The 16,477-nt window shown below is 46.0% G+C and overlaps 2 protein-coding genes across 2 annotated transcripts; one reads left to right on the top strand and one right to left on the bottom strand.

Moving 5' to 3' along the window:
* Window positions 1-3,720: 3,720 nt before the first annotated feature.
* Window positions 3,721-6,386, top strand: LOC119272160 (1-aminocyclopropane-1-carboxylate oxidase homolog 1-like). The gene is made up of 3 exons (XM_037553717.1): window positions 3,721-4,256; window positions 5,155-5,476; window positions 6,180-6,386. Exons 1-3 carry the CDS (start codon window positions 3,721-3,723, stop codon window positions 6,384-6,386), a joined length of 1,065 nt encoding a protein of 354 aa, XP_037409614.1.
* Window positions 6,387-7,399: 1,013 nt separating this feature from the next.
* LOC119269215 (external alternative NAD(P)H-ubiquinone oxidoreductase B3, mitochondrial-like) lies at window positions 7,400-12,239 on the bottom strand. Its single transcript, XM_037551008.1, has 10 exons — window positions 12,025-12,239; window positions 10,696-10,957; window positions 10,322-10,528; window positions 9,675-9,925; window positions 9,291-9,507; window positions 9,111-9,215; window positions 8,502-8,756; window positions 8,267-8,388; window positions 7,915-8,034; window positions 7,400-7,813 (listed from the first exon to the last, which is right to left on the bottom strand). The coding sequence occupies exons 1-10, from the start codon at window positions 12,117-12,119 to the stop codon at window positions 7,726-7,728; spliced, it is 1,722 nt and encodes a 573-aa protein (XP_037406905.1). The 5' UTR covers window positions 12,120-12,239; the 3' UTR covers window positions 7,400-7,725.
* Window positions 12,240-16,477: the final 4,238 nt, after the last annotated feature.

The raw sequence follows: 16,477 nt of genomic DNA, 5'->3' as shown, positions 1-16,477 counted from the left end.
GTCGAATATCCTTTTTTATGGGTCCGTTTTACGGGGTTTGCTCGACCGCCGCCTGCGCTGGCCCACAAATCTGTTTTTTCGTGAATTGTAAATGCATTTTGCGGGTCCACACTATACGGGTCTGCTAGATGCTAGAGATGCTCTTATATTCAGCAAAGAGTCCCCAAGTTTTTTTTGTTGTTGAAAGAAATGGGTTTCCCTGCTGCGCCAACTTTTATTAAGAAGAGGCAAACAACAGAAAAAACATGGTTATACAGCGCTCGATCACAACCAAAATAGCTGCAACGAAAATTATTGCAACCATAAAGTCGACTATGACCAGCACAGGGGCTACAAGAACATAAACAGATTGAGAATAGGATTAGCTAGCTAGCACAGAGCTTCCCATCTGAAAACTGACTTGTAGATCACCCCGCACAAGGTTCACCTCCAGCCAATCCTAAGGAGTTCTCATCAGTGATGATTGAGGAGCCGTAAGAGCATCTCCAGCCGTTGTGTCCCCCAGAAGGCGTTTTTTCGGTCTTCTGGAGAGGCCCCGGCGAAAATTTTACATTGGGAACGAAGATTTTTTTAGCCATCCCCTCACCCTAGCACTTCTGTCTCTTCTTCCTCTGTGCGCCGCCTCATCTTCCTCACTCCACCGCACCGCCACCACCACGTCGGCCTGCTCGCCACGGCCTTTGCCATGTCGTCCCCGCCGGTCTGCTCGTCGCGTCCGCCGCCCCTGCAGCTCGCCGCGCCCGCACGCCCCTGCAGCTCGTCCCACGCGCGCCCGCTTGTCCCGCCGCACCGGCCTGCTCGCCCTCCGCCGCCAAACTGCCTTCGAGGCCTCCCGCGAGACCGCCTGGCCTCCACCGCGGTCGAGCCGCCGTCCCATCTTGCCCTGCTCCATCCACGACCGCATCCCCGAGTCCCAGCTCGCGTTGACTCGAACAGCGGCCGAGGCCTCTTCTGCGTTGAGCTACTTCGCCTCGAGCGCCCGCGCCGTCGACGCCGGTTTGCCTCGCGCTTCGCGGACCTCGCGCCGCCCTGGCTCGGTTCGCCGCCGCCCCGTCCGAGCTGGCCACGACCTGCGCCTCCGCACCTCTGCTCGCTGCCCATGGCAGGCCTCGCCGCCCGCGCCCGCCCACAACGTCGCCGGAGGAGACGACGAGGAGGTCGAGGGCATCCGCCGCCTCCCCGCACCGTCCACCGTGGCCCCGCGCCCCTGGCCTGCACCCCGCACCTCTCGCCCGCTGCCTGCCCTGCTCCGTTCCTGGGTGGAGAGAAGGAGAAGAGAAGAGAGAATCACGTGGGTGGACCCCGGACGAAAAGTGGGGAGAGAGAGAATGGGAGGCTGGCGGCGGGCCCAACCGCATGCAAAACACTCTCTCTCCTCCCCCAGCCGCCCCCCGGGATCCTGAGTTTGGGGTGAGAGCGCCGGCCAGGTTTTTCGCCAAATCCGGCGATAATTGACGTCCTGGGAGCGTGAGTGGAACATTTTTCAACCGCCGGCATTGAAAAAGTGCTCCTGGGGGGCCTAGTGGAGATGCTCTAAGCATCTGAGAAGCAGAGCAGCTTGAGCGCCGCAACAAAGTACTTTCCACTTGTGTACAAAGGAGCTCACCATGCCTAGAATGCATTTCAAACTTCTTCAAGTGCAACCCTTACACACAAATTCATTTTGAAGCAACATAAGCTCCACAAAGGTAGCATGTACAATCAAACTAATAGCAACAACTTTATTATTCTTCCAATTGATAGCTAAATCACCAAATGAGCAAGGAAGAGGGATATCAACCACTTCAGAAATTATTTGACAAGTGTTAACAACCACGGTGCAATCAGAGAAAAGATGTTTTAACATTTTCCTCCTCATTACAAAACAAGCACAAATTGTGTCTACCACATGGCGCCTTTTAGCAAGATTATCTCGTGTGAGGTTCCTCCACCGTAGGAGGCACCAGCACCTGCGTCCCTGGCCAATGCCCAGTGGACTTGGGGGGAGGGGGGGCTGCCGCCGGCCGACGGTGAGCCAGCACCGAGCTCACACGACGCCATGTCCGTGGACACCGATGACGATCTGCGCATCAGTGCAACGGTATCACGATCACCATCATCGAGCACCGTACCTGCGAAGGGAGCACGAGCACCACCCGCGAGCACATCCCGGGCTAATCCTGACCTCTCCTACCCGAAGCACTAGCTCTGATCCGCCCGGGGCCCGGTTCTAGCGCCCGAGTGTGAACCCTAGATCCATGCCATCCTCGTTGCACGTGCGGGCATGCGGCCGGCACCATCGACACCCGCCAAGCTCCGCGCACCGTTGGCGCATCTCCAGGAGCAGGAGGCCGCCACCGCCACTCCTGCGCCACCAATCGGCTCACGGACGTCAGATCCCCAACGCCGAGACCCCATAAGGCCCGTGCCACCACTGGTCATTGGCCACCAGAGCTCGCTGCCGCTAGCAGCACAGAGAAGCGCCCGAGTGCAGGGGACACCCGAACCAGCACCTCCACCAGCGCGGTCGACGGTCCCAAGCCAGATCCCACCGCCGCCACGACAGAGGGAACCACCACACGCTCTGAGCCACCGCCGCCAGCCCGTGTCGCCACGTCCCATGGCCGCGCCGCCAGAGGGCAATGCCACGCGTCGCCACCCTCCGGCAAGGGGAGAGGGTGCCCCACTGCCGCTGCCCAGGTTGGCAGTACAAAGGGAGAGATACTTGATTCGCTGTTGTTTCACCACTCTGAAGCTTCGAAAGTCAAATTCTTCTCCTGGTTGGCGGTACAAAACAGGATTTGGAGGGATGATAGGTTGGAGAAAAGGCAGTTGGGTAAATTGTAGCATTTGCACCCTTTGCAAGCGGATAACGAAACTTTCTCCCACGTGTTCACAAATGCTTGTACACGATGCGGGTTTGGCGGATGGTTAATGAGTGGTTGGAACTAGGAGCGCTTGAGATAAATAGGTGGGCGACGGAGCGCAACACAAAGAGTTGATGGACTAATATGTCAAAGCCAGATACCGCAAATCAGAAGGTCATGGCTTCCCTCACTATGGTTGTCAATTGGGTTATTTGAAACGATAAATGCTAGAGTGTTCAGAAAGAAAATCCAGGCCTCCCCTCCTCCCCTCTACATCCTAAAGCTGATCCAGGACGAGGCCAGACTTTGGATCACCGTTGGGGCCAGGCATTTGAGCATCATCATTGCCGCGAGAGTAATCCTTCTATATTGCTGTTGGTGTTGTTTCTTCTCTGACGGGCTGTGCTGTGGAGCCGGTGCCATGTACTATGGACTCTTTCTCTCTTAAGTAATGAATGGGGCAAATCTCTTGCCTCGGTTTCAATAAAAATCATGCTAATCATTGTACAATAATTGTATCTCTAGCCACCAAAGGCCGGCTCGTTGTAGTGGAACGGAGCGTTTGGAAACCCAGGTTCCTCTTCTCTGGAGATGAGTCCCACCAGCTACGATGCCTCTGCTACACATCAAACGGCAAACGCTCCAGCTCGGCTCGCACAAGTTTAAGTTCGCGCCAAATTAAGCATAGCTACCTCGCACTGCACGAGCGCGTGAGCGTGCTCCGCTGCCAAAAGGCGTGCAAACCAAAGCTTGATCAGTAGCACAGGCCGTCGATGAGACCAACGTATCTTCAAAACCTGCTCCCGATTCCACCTACATATAAACGGGCAGAACAGAGCGATCACCTGCAAACTTGTTCTTGCTCAAACAAGCCATGGCGCCAGTTGTGGATTACAGCCAGCGTGAGACGGAGATCAAAGCCTTCGACGAGAGCAAAGCCGGCGTCAAAGGGCTCGTCGACGCCGGCGTCACCAAGCTTCCCACCATGTTCATACACCCTCCGGAGAACCTCCTCAACTCTTCACTCCCCGTAGACGACGAGCGTCTTCACAAGGTTCGCGGCCTTCGATTCCCTGTGATTGATCTCAGCGGGTTTGATTGCCCAGAGAGTCGGAAGGAGATCGTGGAGGAGATAAAGAAAGCGGCCGAGTCATGGGGATTCTTTCAGCTGGTCGATCACGGGATTCCTCTCGGCGTCATCGAGGGAGTCCAGAGAGGTGTCCGAGCTTTCCATGAGCTTCCTCAGGAGGAGAAGGCAAAGTGGTACTCGCGTGACTTTGCTCAGAAGGTTAACTTCTTCAGCTTTCATGGAGATTTCAAGGTGACGACCCCGGCCGACTGGAGAGATACCTTGTCTTGCAAGGTTCTTGAAGACCCTGCAAGCTTTGAAGCAATACCACAAATCTGCAGGTGATCCATTATAACTAAGTTCACACACACACAAAAAAAAAATAACTTTTATGTAGAGGCCGGGGGTCGTCCTCCTTTTCTAAAAAAAATAACTTTTAAATTAGCATTCCCATGTCAGAAAAATAAAAAAAATAGCTTGTGAAAGTGAACCCCATTTATTTTTGGTAGAACATAATTAGAAGTCATTAATAAACTTGGTTAGCTAGCTGATTCATTCCGAGTTCAGGGTTTTGAATAAGTGTTTTCTTTTGGAATAACCTGTCTTTTTTTATATTCATAGAATAACTAGTCTTTGATATATGCAGATGTACATACAACTAACAAAAATTTACTATAATATTAATAAATATGAAAGATTAGCGCACTTGGTTAACCATATCATCCTTTGTGTAAGAGGTCAGATTCTTTTTATTTCTCATTAGCCTAAATAATATTGTTGTTTTTCTGGATCCGCCATTATCAAAACCTATATTTTTGGTTAATTTATGATTTTATGCTCTATTCATAAATAAAATATTAATATTTAAAGGTTTTTTAATCTACTTTTTAGTAAAGTTAAAGACGGCTCACACGAATTGTGCATAAGACCGGTCATGATGATTCTGGTGTATGAGTAGAGTTTGGGCCTCTTCGACTTATGACACTTTTAACTTCATATATGATTCTAGTTGGTCTTCCTGTTGGGGATGATTCTTTGACTTCTATTTTCTGTGAGGATGTAAATGACTTTAAATTTGGTTACTTTAGTATTAATATATCACTCCAATCTAGAAAACCAAATGTAATTTTCTTTCTAATATAATAGAGATCAATCTTTAATTTATAACTAAAGTGAAGGGTGTTTTTGTTTATAATAAAGATAAAACGATCTTTTTTATAACATTGTGAAAGTGTACAGAGAAGAAGTGAGGAGGTACATGGAAGGCATCGATGGAGTTATGAGGAAGTTGTCTGAGTTATTATCAGAAGCTTTAGGTCTTGGAAGTGATTATCTAGCGACCACAAGATGCTTCAACTCAAGGTCAATGGCGTGTCACTATTTCCCGATATGTCCAGAGCCACATTTGACCATGGGTGGGACCAAGCATACCGACCTTGGGTTTCTGACCTTGCTCCTCCAAGACAGTGTCGGCGGCCTTCAAGTTCTTCATCAAGATGTTTGGATCGATGTTCCTCCAGTCAAGGGTGCATTGCTGGCAAATATGGGTGACATGATGCAGGTATCGTCACACTTTCACCTAACCAAATTGATATACATTAGTTATATATTTATACATTCATTCATATGAAAAACATATTTAATTGTTTATTTACTTCCGATCATAAGTCAGTTATCTTATCTTCTACTCCCTCCGTTAGGAATATTTTTTACTTACAATATTCTACTATAAATTTTATTTTAAAATAATTATTTTTTATTGTTAGTATACAATTGTATCCCAATTTAATCTAATATATAAATTATGTATTTTTTAGTACCTCTTTTTTGTGAATGGGTGTTGATATAAGATTGAATACAATATATTTTCAAATCTTTCATTATCTCAAGTTCTAGTCTTTAATTTTAAAATTATATCAAAATAGTGCATAAACTCTGAACTATTAGTAAATAGGGAAAAAACTATATGAAATGACGTTACCAATTGATATTGGACCAATCACATGCATATTTTTATTCTTGTTATTAATGTCACGTTTTCCAAAATTGATTTTTATTTGTTATTAAAGATTTATGGACGGTTTTGAAACAAGTTCAAAATTTAAGAAAAAGGTAATTTTATAAAGAATAGTTTTATTTTTTAATAATTTCAAAATGAATTAGCCATAAACATTTTTAATAAATTAATCACCAACGCTCATTGATCACTATGATGGATTTGTTTGAAATCAAATTTCGTATTTCTTCTTTTCACAATTGTGTAGATTACTACAAACGGGGGGTTCAAGAGCGTGGAGCACCGGGTTCTGCTCAAACCAACCGTACAACCACGTATCTCAATCGCATGCTTTTTGAGCACTGATGATCTTGATAGGCCATATGGACCAATAAAGGAGCTTTTATCAGAAGATAATAGACCCATTTTTGACCGAGTCATATTCCGCGAGTACATGAAGAAGTATAAGTTATAAAACATCAATGGTGGTGAACTCCGTATATTCCATCCCGTCAAAAAAAAACTCCATATATTCCATCATCCTTCGAAAAATACGGAGTAGATGTTATTATTATAGGCGGCCATGGTTATGAGTTATTGTGGAATGTATCTCCTTTACCAGAATCGTTCCGTTGTATGATTTGTTGAATTTTTTTTTTCAATGTGAGCGCTTGTTGTATGTTATCATCATTAACATGCGGGTCACGTGGTGCAGGCTCAGAAGTGTTGAGAATTAATTGTATTAATTAATTAAGATTTTAATCCCTGCCTAATCACCAACAGTTGCTTTTGGCAAATGTCGCGACTTGTTACCGAACGGATGCCTATTCGTTATCAATAATGAGATCGCTGTTCGTTACTTTTGTCTCTATAATCACGTTACCGGCACTTTTCTCTGCGGAGAGTAATTAGGCCACAAAACGAGAAAGAGATAGGCCGTCCCAAGAACGAGCGACGGCTGCGTGCACGGCGTCGCCGGGATGGAACGGCGCGAGGCAGAGCCGGCTGCGCAGCAACGGCGGCTGTACGCGACCTTTCCAAGAGAGCAAGGAGGCCACCCGAGAAGAGTCGCCTCTCCATCAGCACTGAACACGAGTCCACGGTCCGCGAAAAAGACGACCGCATGCATTCATTGGTACAGGAGGTTGATCAGTGGAATGCTAATTAGTGCCTGTTCGGATCATCTCCACTCCACAACTCAGCTCTGGGTCCACAGAGGACTGACCATTGTTAAACCAGCTTGGATGTGTCGTGGGAGGTCAGTACGGAGTGCGGTTTGTTCTCAAACAAGTTGTCAACGCCCGATTAGTCATGGGGATCCACAACCTAGGAGCGGGGAGTGGAGCCAAGGATTTGACGTTGTCGTAATCAACCGATGATTGATTATGCTCTGCGAGAATCACATTAATAAAATCAGGCACAAGAACCAGGGCGATTGCTCCCTATTCAGCGGCCGTGCCCAAAGTTTCATTTGAAAAGACAAATGAATCGTTCTAACAAAGAGGAATCTAGACTGTATTCTCATGAAAGAAGGGCAAATATTCGTAATGAATGAGATGGACACAAGTCGTCCTCTGATCATCTCTACTAGGGACACCTGAACGATGCAGGTGTATTAAGACAAGACATAAAAAGGATATAAACCGTATCTGGCAAGAACAAAATTTGCGAACAAAACCTTGCTAAGCTATTAACGAACTGAGCTCTCAAAATTGTGGAACGAAACGAATGATGCGGTATGATGAAGGCAGCATCAGAGTCTAGCAGATCCTCAGATGGCAAAAGAAGACGAACTACCCAATCTGTAGTTCAGTTTATAGGCTGCTGGAGTCCCTTCCAAAGAGGAAACGCCTTCCCCAATCAGTCACAACTAGCATCCGTGTGCGCCAGCTGAATTGCTTGCTGTATTTGGTAAAGAGTAAATAAATAACCATTAGAACCAGCATCCAATCAGTGCTTGAAGTGGAGAAGGAACAAAGCATACTGGATAGCGAGAGACTTACCTTGCATAGACAGAATACCACAGCCATTGAGTGCTGTGGCCTACATGTACCCAATCACCAGGCAGCTGTGCAGCAGTCTGCTCTCCACCCAGCGGAGCAAACTGGCCGAGATGCCTGTACCTGTACATGTGCAATTTGGGATGATCAATTATAGCTATGACAATGAAATTCTTCTATTTCTACAACAAATCAGCACCTCTTTGATTTGGAACGATGAGTGACATAGCTAAACTGCCAAACATATATCTACAGACCTTTACTGGCACTTGATGATAATAAAAATCAGATTTACATTTTATTGACCTTGCACAGCAAAAATGCAAGGTTTACTTTTAACCATCCAGTTTATTACCTGAAAGGTTTGAACCGATGACGCCCTGCGCCCCTAATCCTCAGAGGGCCTTCAGGATTTTCTTCACAAGTATTCATCCTATTGAAGCAATCTGCCAGATAAGCTCCCTCTTGTGCAGCAACCTGATGCATGGAATAATCATTATTACATGCTTAGCATATCATCAACGCTGAAGTTGATTTGCCACTCTGCATAGTAGGCAATGTTGAGTTCCTAAGACATACACAGGAATTACCTGAGCTGTTGCTGGGAGCATCTTGACTTGCGAGTCCACTTGAGCAAGGGCTTTCTTGAATTCTTCAATGTTCAGTTCTTCTGTCTCCTTGTCTTTCAGTAGGTCATGGAAGCCCTTCATTTGGTTGGTTTTAAGATACAACTCCACCTGTGGGTACCTTTGATAGATGTCGCCAAGAACATTTTTTATGTTCTTTACAGACAGAGTGCCAGAATTATCCTTGTCTGCTACCCGGAAGATTGAATCAACATCTTCCTGTAATGAATAATAATCAAACACAGATGTCAGAAACCACTGAAATGCCGGAAAATCATCAAGTATAAACATGTATACTAGTTGGCATAGCATGGTATTTTTTTTGCTAAAACAAATGTAGAGCATTCTTCTATAGGGGGACAGAAGAATGGTTATCATCTAAGAAGCTAAACTTTTCCACCTCAAGAGAGAAAGAAAGGATACTCATGTCGATTAAAGCATCATACCAACAGAAAATATTCCCTAAAACTTGAAAGTGTTACTCCTATATAAAACTTCCAAGTCCAACTCAAATGTTGAAATATCTGACATGGTAAACTAAAATGATACTTCAAAATTGATCAATGCGCGTACCATCACTTTTCTTTGACTTATAGTTGCACAGTCACCAAGTGCATATACATTGTCACATCCAAGAACCCTAAGCCACTCATCAGTTGCTAGCACACGCCTGTTTGCCTACAAAAAATGTATTGAACATCTTAAATGTGAATAGTGAAATATGATTTGTTATGGATGCAGGCCGGGATATACCTGACCAACTTGCTTCATGAAATCCATAATTATGGGACGGGTTCCGATTCCAGTGGACCAAACAGCCAGGCCGTAAGGAACAGCAATCTCTCCAGTTAAAGGATTACTCATGGTTATCGTCTTATCAGACACCTTCACGACCTTAAAATTTGTCTTCAAATCTATGCCTGTCCTCTTGAACTTATCCTCGGCAAAATTGGTGATTCTTTTGTCAAACCTGCATGAAACATGAAAAAAAAATTATCACCAGAAGGTATCTGTAATATATGTGCTAGTGCTGCCAGGAAATTCCTACTCAGTTGAATATAAAAGAAATGACAAATTCAAAAGTGAATATTTTACAAATGCTACAGAAAAGTGCTGAAGATGTCTCAAGGGTCTTACATCGTAAGGATATGCTCTCCAGCTTCAATTACTGAAATACTCACATACTTCTTTACATCAGGATACAACTTTGCCAAGTCCTCATTGACAAAGTCATGCAACTCTGCAGCAAATTCTACCCCTGTTGGGCCACCACCAATAACAACAAAATGAACGTTCTTCTTCCGCTCTTCATCAGTAAGATTAGGAAGTGCAGCTCTTTCAAAACATTTCATGACACTCTTCCTAATCTTTTGAGCATCTTCTACTTCCTACACAATAACAGATATATCAAATTACGACAAATTGTACAAAATGTATATATAGCTGCTTTGCAATAGAATGTAACCTATAAAACACTTGCGCTCAAGGGCACGCACTCACAAGTAATGCACAGCAGCACACAACACATAGTTATCATGATGAAAGGAAGGACACAGCAAATAGATGCAAGCTGCTATCCTACTAAAGGGGATAAGGGCATAGTTTGTCAGTACAATTGGGAAAAAATTGTCAATTGGAGTGTATTGCATTAACTTGATGAATAAAGGTATGTTAAACAGAGCAGCACGCACAGTTATTTGATCAAGGTTTAGTATGGGATAAATCAAAAAATGGAAGTACAATTTGTATCTATCTAATGACGGATAACACAGGTAGGTACTGACCTTCAGGAAATGGCAATTTTCAGCAACTCCTGGGGTGTTGAAAGTATTTGGTTTCGCTCCAACAGTTACAACAAGGTAGTCATAATCCACAACAAACTCCCCATTGGCGTCAGCATTGGTTCCATCACCTGATTTGCAGTGGATCTTCTTGCTTTTTGGATCAATCTTGTAGCACTCTGCTTCCCAGAATCTGAATGCACCACCTCTCTGCAAAATACACAAGTTTACCGTGCCAACACTTCAGATATATCAATGGTATTGGTCAAACTAGTACAATTTTACTTGCCTATAAGGTACAACATACTAGGAAGATACAAAATGATGCAGAATAGAAAAGTAAGACCCACATATGTACTATACTATCAAAACAGTACCTTTCTCACAATATTGCGAATTGGCTCCACAATACTGCGTGCTTCAACCGTGCCACATGTCACACTCGGCAACAGAGGAGTGAACATAAAATAGTTGCGAGGTGATACCACATGGACATCATACAAAGAAGTGTCGATATTTCTCAAGAAACTTGCACCTGCCCAACCAGTTCCAAGTATAACCACTTTTTTCTTGCCCCCCGTTCCATCACTGATTTGAAGAACACGGTTATCCTGGCAAGCATAGCTTAAAGTGCCAGCTCTGCAATGAGGTTGAAGAAATAAAGTGTCAAGGGTTCTGATATAAAATAATGTTCATAAACAAATAAATGCCACTTCAAACATTTATGTGGCTTATAAGCTAAAGATTTAGTCCATTTACCAATTAGTAACTTATATAACTATAAACGAAGTAACTTACTATGGTAAAAATATCCCTTATTTTAGTAATAGGTTCCAATGGTGACACTGGTTTGCAGGTAAAAATGGACAGATTATCTTACGAACTAGATTGTGCAACACAGCACTACAACATCAAATTGGTTTAAAACCTTACTTTATTTTTACTGTGGTATAAATAGACTAACCATACTACTCTGCTACCTTACTGTATCCACATGGGCAACAGTATTTAGGATTGTATAGTTGTAGCTAATACCCAACTCCACTTGTTACGAACAAATGTAAAGACATGATCGCCTTATATACTATGCAAGGCATATTGTCTGTGTTGGCCTCCGTATCTTCAGCACTAAATAAATAATGTGATGTACTAGTAGGTTTCTACTTCAAAATCACAGAATTTCCGAATGCCAAGAACGACCTAATGAAGCCAGCTTGAAATTTCAGGCCGGAGACGGAAATGGAAGGATCTTGCAAGTTACAACATAATTAATCCCTCACGCCCACGAACACAACGCACGCGGCAGACAATTAGATCCATTTACTTTACTGGCTCTACAATGTATAGATGGATCTACAAGTAATATTATCAACTCACAAGGGCAAAAGCGAAACATCTATGGTGCAGTAATGAAGTTGCTGGTCATCACCGGAGCAATTCGTCAATTAAACAAATCAATCAGCCCGCTTAAATCCGCGGTTCGGATCCTTTCCGCGGAACTACAGATTAAGAAAATCTCAGCAAGCACCAAAAGGTGGCAAATTTTGCCGAACCAGCAAAGGGCAGGCCGCACAGCTAGCGCGCACAATGCACGGCGTCGCACGTACGGATCGATCGAACAAGTGAACACGAGCAACGGATCAAAACATGAGGAGGCGGCGGGAAAGGGAGAGGAGAGGGGAGAGGAGGGGAGACGGCGCACGCACCCTACGGTGAGGACGACGAGCCTCTTCTGCCAGCGCGGCGTCCGGCGCACGGCCTCGAGGGCGCGGCGCACCAGCGAAGCTCCCCCCGTCGACATTGGCGCTGCGTCGATCTGCGTATGAGCGGGGCGGCGGTGGGGCGGGGTGGGTTACCAAGGCGAGGAGGAGGGGAGCGGGGTTCGCTCGCTTCCGAACACGCGGCGGCGGACGAGGGAGACGAGACGGGACGTGCCCCCTAGCTTGCCTAATTATAGCAGCGGAGCCGGGTAACCAACCGATGGTTCGTGCCCGGCGATTTTGCGCCCCGGCCCTCCGCGCAGGAAATGAATCGCGCCTCGCACGGTCAGCGGCGAATGACGCGGGGTGGGCCTCAGGGGCACGGTTTGAAATACTGGATATCGCGGGGGCGGATCTGCGAGAGGGCCGCGGTACAGCTCGCGCCGCGCTTGCTTTCCTTTCCGCTCGGTCGCGGTTGGCACGTTCGCACGCCGCGTTGGCCTGCGATCGGACGGCGCGGCGGTGTCGAAGCGCGTACGTGGACGGCCCGATGCTCGCGAGACCCGCGTCGGGCGGGGAGGTTTTGGCTTGGGACACAAGAAAGAAAGAGGTAAAGAGGGCAGGGAGGGTACAGGCGAGCAGCGGGGAGATATTTTCGGCGAGGGTTCAGACGGGCGGAGGGGAAGGGGGCGTAGCTTGCGGCGGCCCAGCTGTACAGCAGCGCCTAGGGTTATTATTTTTCTTCTCTGCTGCCTTGGCTTTGGGTCTTGGGAAAATCTCATGTTTCGCTTTTAAGGCAACATTCCTTTGCGCAATATTCTTTTACCTTAAATATAATCGCAAAAAACATTACTAGTAGGGTATAACTTCTCTTCGTATAAAACTGAAATTTAGTATGAGATCTTCCTATATATTGGGAGGAAGATGCTCTACTTATAAGTTGCCTATAAATGTAATTTTGGGTGGTTGTGAGTCGTGGACCAATTTGTTTGTGGGACCCATGGGTTAGACACCATAAAGTCACGTGATTTAAGTTAGAGAAACCCTGTCATATATATGTAGCTAGTTTTTTTAATAACAAGAAAATTGATTGTACCTAGCCGCCCCCGCCTCCCCTCCTACCCGCAGCCGCGCCTCCCCTCCTCTATTGCGCCGCCTCTCCCGCTGCGCCGCACCACCTAACCCTAGCCGCCGCCTCTCCTCCTCATCCCTGCGTCACTGCCGTGTCATCCAACGCCTCCACCTACTCCAACCCCTTCGCCGGGCCGCACCCCGCTGACATCCGCGACATCAACATCCACGAACACGTCCCCATCATCCTCGATGCCACTAACTCCACATACTTCGCATGGAAGACGTACTTTTAGTTGCTCTTCCGCGAGAACAATCTCGTGGATCATGTTGACGGTACCGTCGATTCCCGCGCCATGGTGGGCGACTCTGAGTGGACCGCGATCAACGCCACGCTCATCCAGTGGTTCTTCACCACCATCTTCAAGGACCTATTCCACACGGTCGTGAGCGATGGTAATGACGTCCATGCCGTGTGGGTGAAGCTCAACGGCCTCTTCACTGACAACAAGCTTCAGCACTACGTTTTTCTGCAGCAGGAATTTTTTGACTGTCATCAGGATGACTGATGTCTACTACGCAACCTTCTTCTTGTAGACTCGTGTTGGGCCTCCAAGCGCAGAGTTTTGTAGGACAGTAGCAAATTTCCCTCAAGTGGATGGCGTAAGGTTTATCAATCCATGGGAGGCACGTGATGAAGATGGTCTCTCTCAAACAACCATGCAACCAAATAACAAAGAGTCTCTTATGTCCCCAACACACCCAATACAATGATAAATTGTATAGGTGCACTAGTTCGGCGAAGAGATGGTGATACGAGTGCAATATGGATGGTAGATATAGGTTTTTGTAATCTGAAAATAAGAATACAACAAGGTAGCAAGTAGCAAAAGCGAGCGAAAACGGTATTGCAATGCTTGAAAACAAGGCCTAGGGTTCATACTTTCACTAGTGCAATTTCTCTCAATAATGATAACATAATTAGATCATATAACAATCCCTCAACGTGCAACAAAGAGTCACTCCAAAGTCACTAATAGCGAAGAATAAACGAAGAGATTATTGTAGGGTACGAAACCACCTCAAAGTTATTCTTTCTGATCGATCTATTGGGCTATTCCTATAAGTGTCACAAACAACCCTAGAGTTCATACTAAAATAACACCTTAAGACACACATCAACCAAAACCCTAATGTCACCTGGATACTCCAATGTCACCACAAGTATCCGCGGGTTTGATTATACGATATGCATCACACAATCTCAGGTTCATCTATTCAAACCAACACAAAGAAGTTCAAAGAGTGCCCCAAAGTTTCTACCGGAGAGTCAAGACGAAAATGTGTGGCAACCCCTATGAATAAGTTCACAAGGTCACAGAACCCACAAGTTGATCACCAAAACATACATCAAGTAGATCACGTGAATATTCCATTGTCACCACAGATAAGCACATGCAAGACATACATCAAGTGTTCTCAAATCCTTAAAGACTCGATCCGATAAGATAACTTCAAAGGAAAACTCAATCCATTACAAGAAGGTAGTGAAGGAAATATGCCCTAGAGGAAATAATAAAGTTATTATTTATTTCCTTATATCATGATAAATGTTTATTATTCATGCTAGAATTGTATTAACCGGAAATATAATGCATGTGTGAATACATAGACAAAAACAGAGAGTCACTAGTATGCTTCTACTTGACTAGCTCGTTAATCAAAGATGGTTATGTTTCCTAACCATAGACATGAGTTGTCATTTGATTAACGGGATCACATCATTAGGAGAATGATGTGATTGACTTGACCCCATTCCGTTAGCTTAGCACTTGATCGTTTAGTTTGTTGCTATTGCTTTCTTCATAACTTATACATGTTCCTATGACTATGAGATTATGCAACTCCCGTTTACCGGAGGAACACTTTGTGTGCTACCAAACGTCACAACGTAACTGGGTGATTATAAAGGTGCTCTACAGGTGTCTCCGAAGGTACTTGTTGGGTTGGCGTATTTTGAGATTAGGATTTGTCACTCCGATTGTCGGAGAGGTATCTCTGGGCCCTCTCGGTAATGCACATCACTCAAGCCTTGCAAGCATTGCAACTAATAAGTTAGTTGCAGGATGATGTATTACGGAATGAGTAAAGAGACTTGCCGGTAACGAGATTGAACTAGGTATTGAGATACCGACGATCGAATCTCGGGCAAGTAACATACCGATGACAAAGGGAACAACGTATGTTGTTATGCGGTCTGACCGATAAAGATCTTCGTAGAATATGTAGGAGCCAATATGAGCATCCAGGTTCCGCTATTGGTTATTGACCGGAGAAGTGTCTCGGTCATGTCTACATAGTTCTCGAACCCGTAGGGTCCGCATGCTTAAAGTTCAGTGATGATCGTAATTAGGGTTTTTGTGTTTTGATGTACCGAAGGTTGTTCGGAGTCCCGGATGTGATCACGGACATGGCGAGGAGTCTCGAAATGGTCGAGACATAAAGATTGATAAATTGGAAGCCTATATTTGGATATCGGAAACGTTCTGGGTGAAATCGGGATTTTACCGAAGTACCGGGGGGTTACCTGTAACACCCCGGATGTAACTTTCCTAATTTGTACTCCAACTCTTGCCGTTTCCGGCGTTAAGTTATTTTCTTTTCTCGGGTTCGGGTTTTTGTCTCCGTGTGTTGTTATCGTTGCATGCATCTCATATCATGTCATCATGTGCATTGCATTTGCATACGTGTTCATCTCATGCATTCGAGCATTTTCCCCGTTGTCCGTTTTGCATTCCGGCGCTTCGTTCTCCTCCGGTGGTCATTTCTAGCTTTCTTTCGTGTGTGGGGATTAAACATTTCCGGATTGGACCGAGACTTACCAAGCGGCCTTGGTTTACTACCGGCAGACCGCCTGTCAAGTTTCGTATCATTTGGACTTCGTTTGATACTCCAACGGTTAACCGAGGAACCGAAAAGGCCTCCTGTGTGTTGCAGCCCAACACCCCTCCAATTTGGCCCAAAACCCACCTAATTCTACTCCATCATCTAGAGCGTTCGATCACGATCGCGTGGCCGAAAACCGCACCTCATTTGGACTCTCCTAGCTCCCTCTATGCCTATTTAAAGAACCCCTCTGAATCCGGATCTTCCTCTTCCCCGAAACCCTAAAAAATCGCCTCCGCGCGCCGCGCCGAACACTCCGCCTCCGCCAACCGCCGCCTGCCACGTGGTAGATCGCCTCCACCGCCGCCCGCGGCCCGCCGGGCCCAAGGAGAGCCCCCGGGGCCCGGGTCTTCTCCGTCGCCGCCCGACCTCCTCCTTCTTCCCACGCCGCTCGCCGGATCCCCGCCGCCACCGCGCTGGCACCGCGCCGCCGCCCGCCATC

This window comes from Triticum dicoccoides, chromosome 3A (genome assembly GCF_002162155.2).
Source record: "Triticum dicoccoides isolate Atlit2015 ecotype Zavitan chromosome 3A, WEW_v2.0, whole genome shotgun sequence".
NCBI classification, from domain to species: domain Eukaryota; kingdom Viridiplantae; phylum Streptophyta; class Magnoliopsida; order Poales; family Poaceae; genus Triticum; species Triticum dicoccoides.
This window is presented reverse-complemented; position numbering and strand designations above follow the sequence as displayed.

What these genes read in the sequence shown, in the direction of transcription:
- LOC119269215 (XM_037551008.1), bottom strand. Translation starts at nt 12,119, where the DNA reads ATGTCGACGGGGGGAGCTTCGCTGGTGCGCCGCGCCCTCGAGGCCGTG. An exon ending in TTCGCAATATTGTGAGAAAG is followed by an intron (nt 10,529 to 10,695) that starts GTACTGTTTTGA and finishes TGTATTTTGCAG; the next exon opens with AGAGGTGGTGCATTCAGATT. An exon ending in AAAATTGCCATTTCCTGAAG is followed by an intron (nt 9,926 to 10,321) that starts GTCAGTACCTAC and finishes GTTATTGTGTAG; the next exon opens with GAAGTAGAAGATGCTCAAAA.
- LOC119272160 (XM_037553717.1), top strand. Translation starts at nt 3,721, where the DNA reads ATGGCGCCAGTTGTGGATTACAGCCAGCGTGAGACGGAGATCAAAGCC. An exon ending in GCAATACCACAAATCTGCAG is followed by an intron (nt 4,257 to 5,154) that starts GTGATCCATTAT and finishes GAAAGTGTACAG; the next exon opens with AGAAGAAGTGAGGAGGTACA. An exon ending in ATATGGGTGACATGATGCAG is followed by an intron (nt 5,477 to 6,179) that starts GTATCGTCACAC and finishes ACAATTGTGTAG; the next exon opens with ATTACTACAAACGGGGGGTT.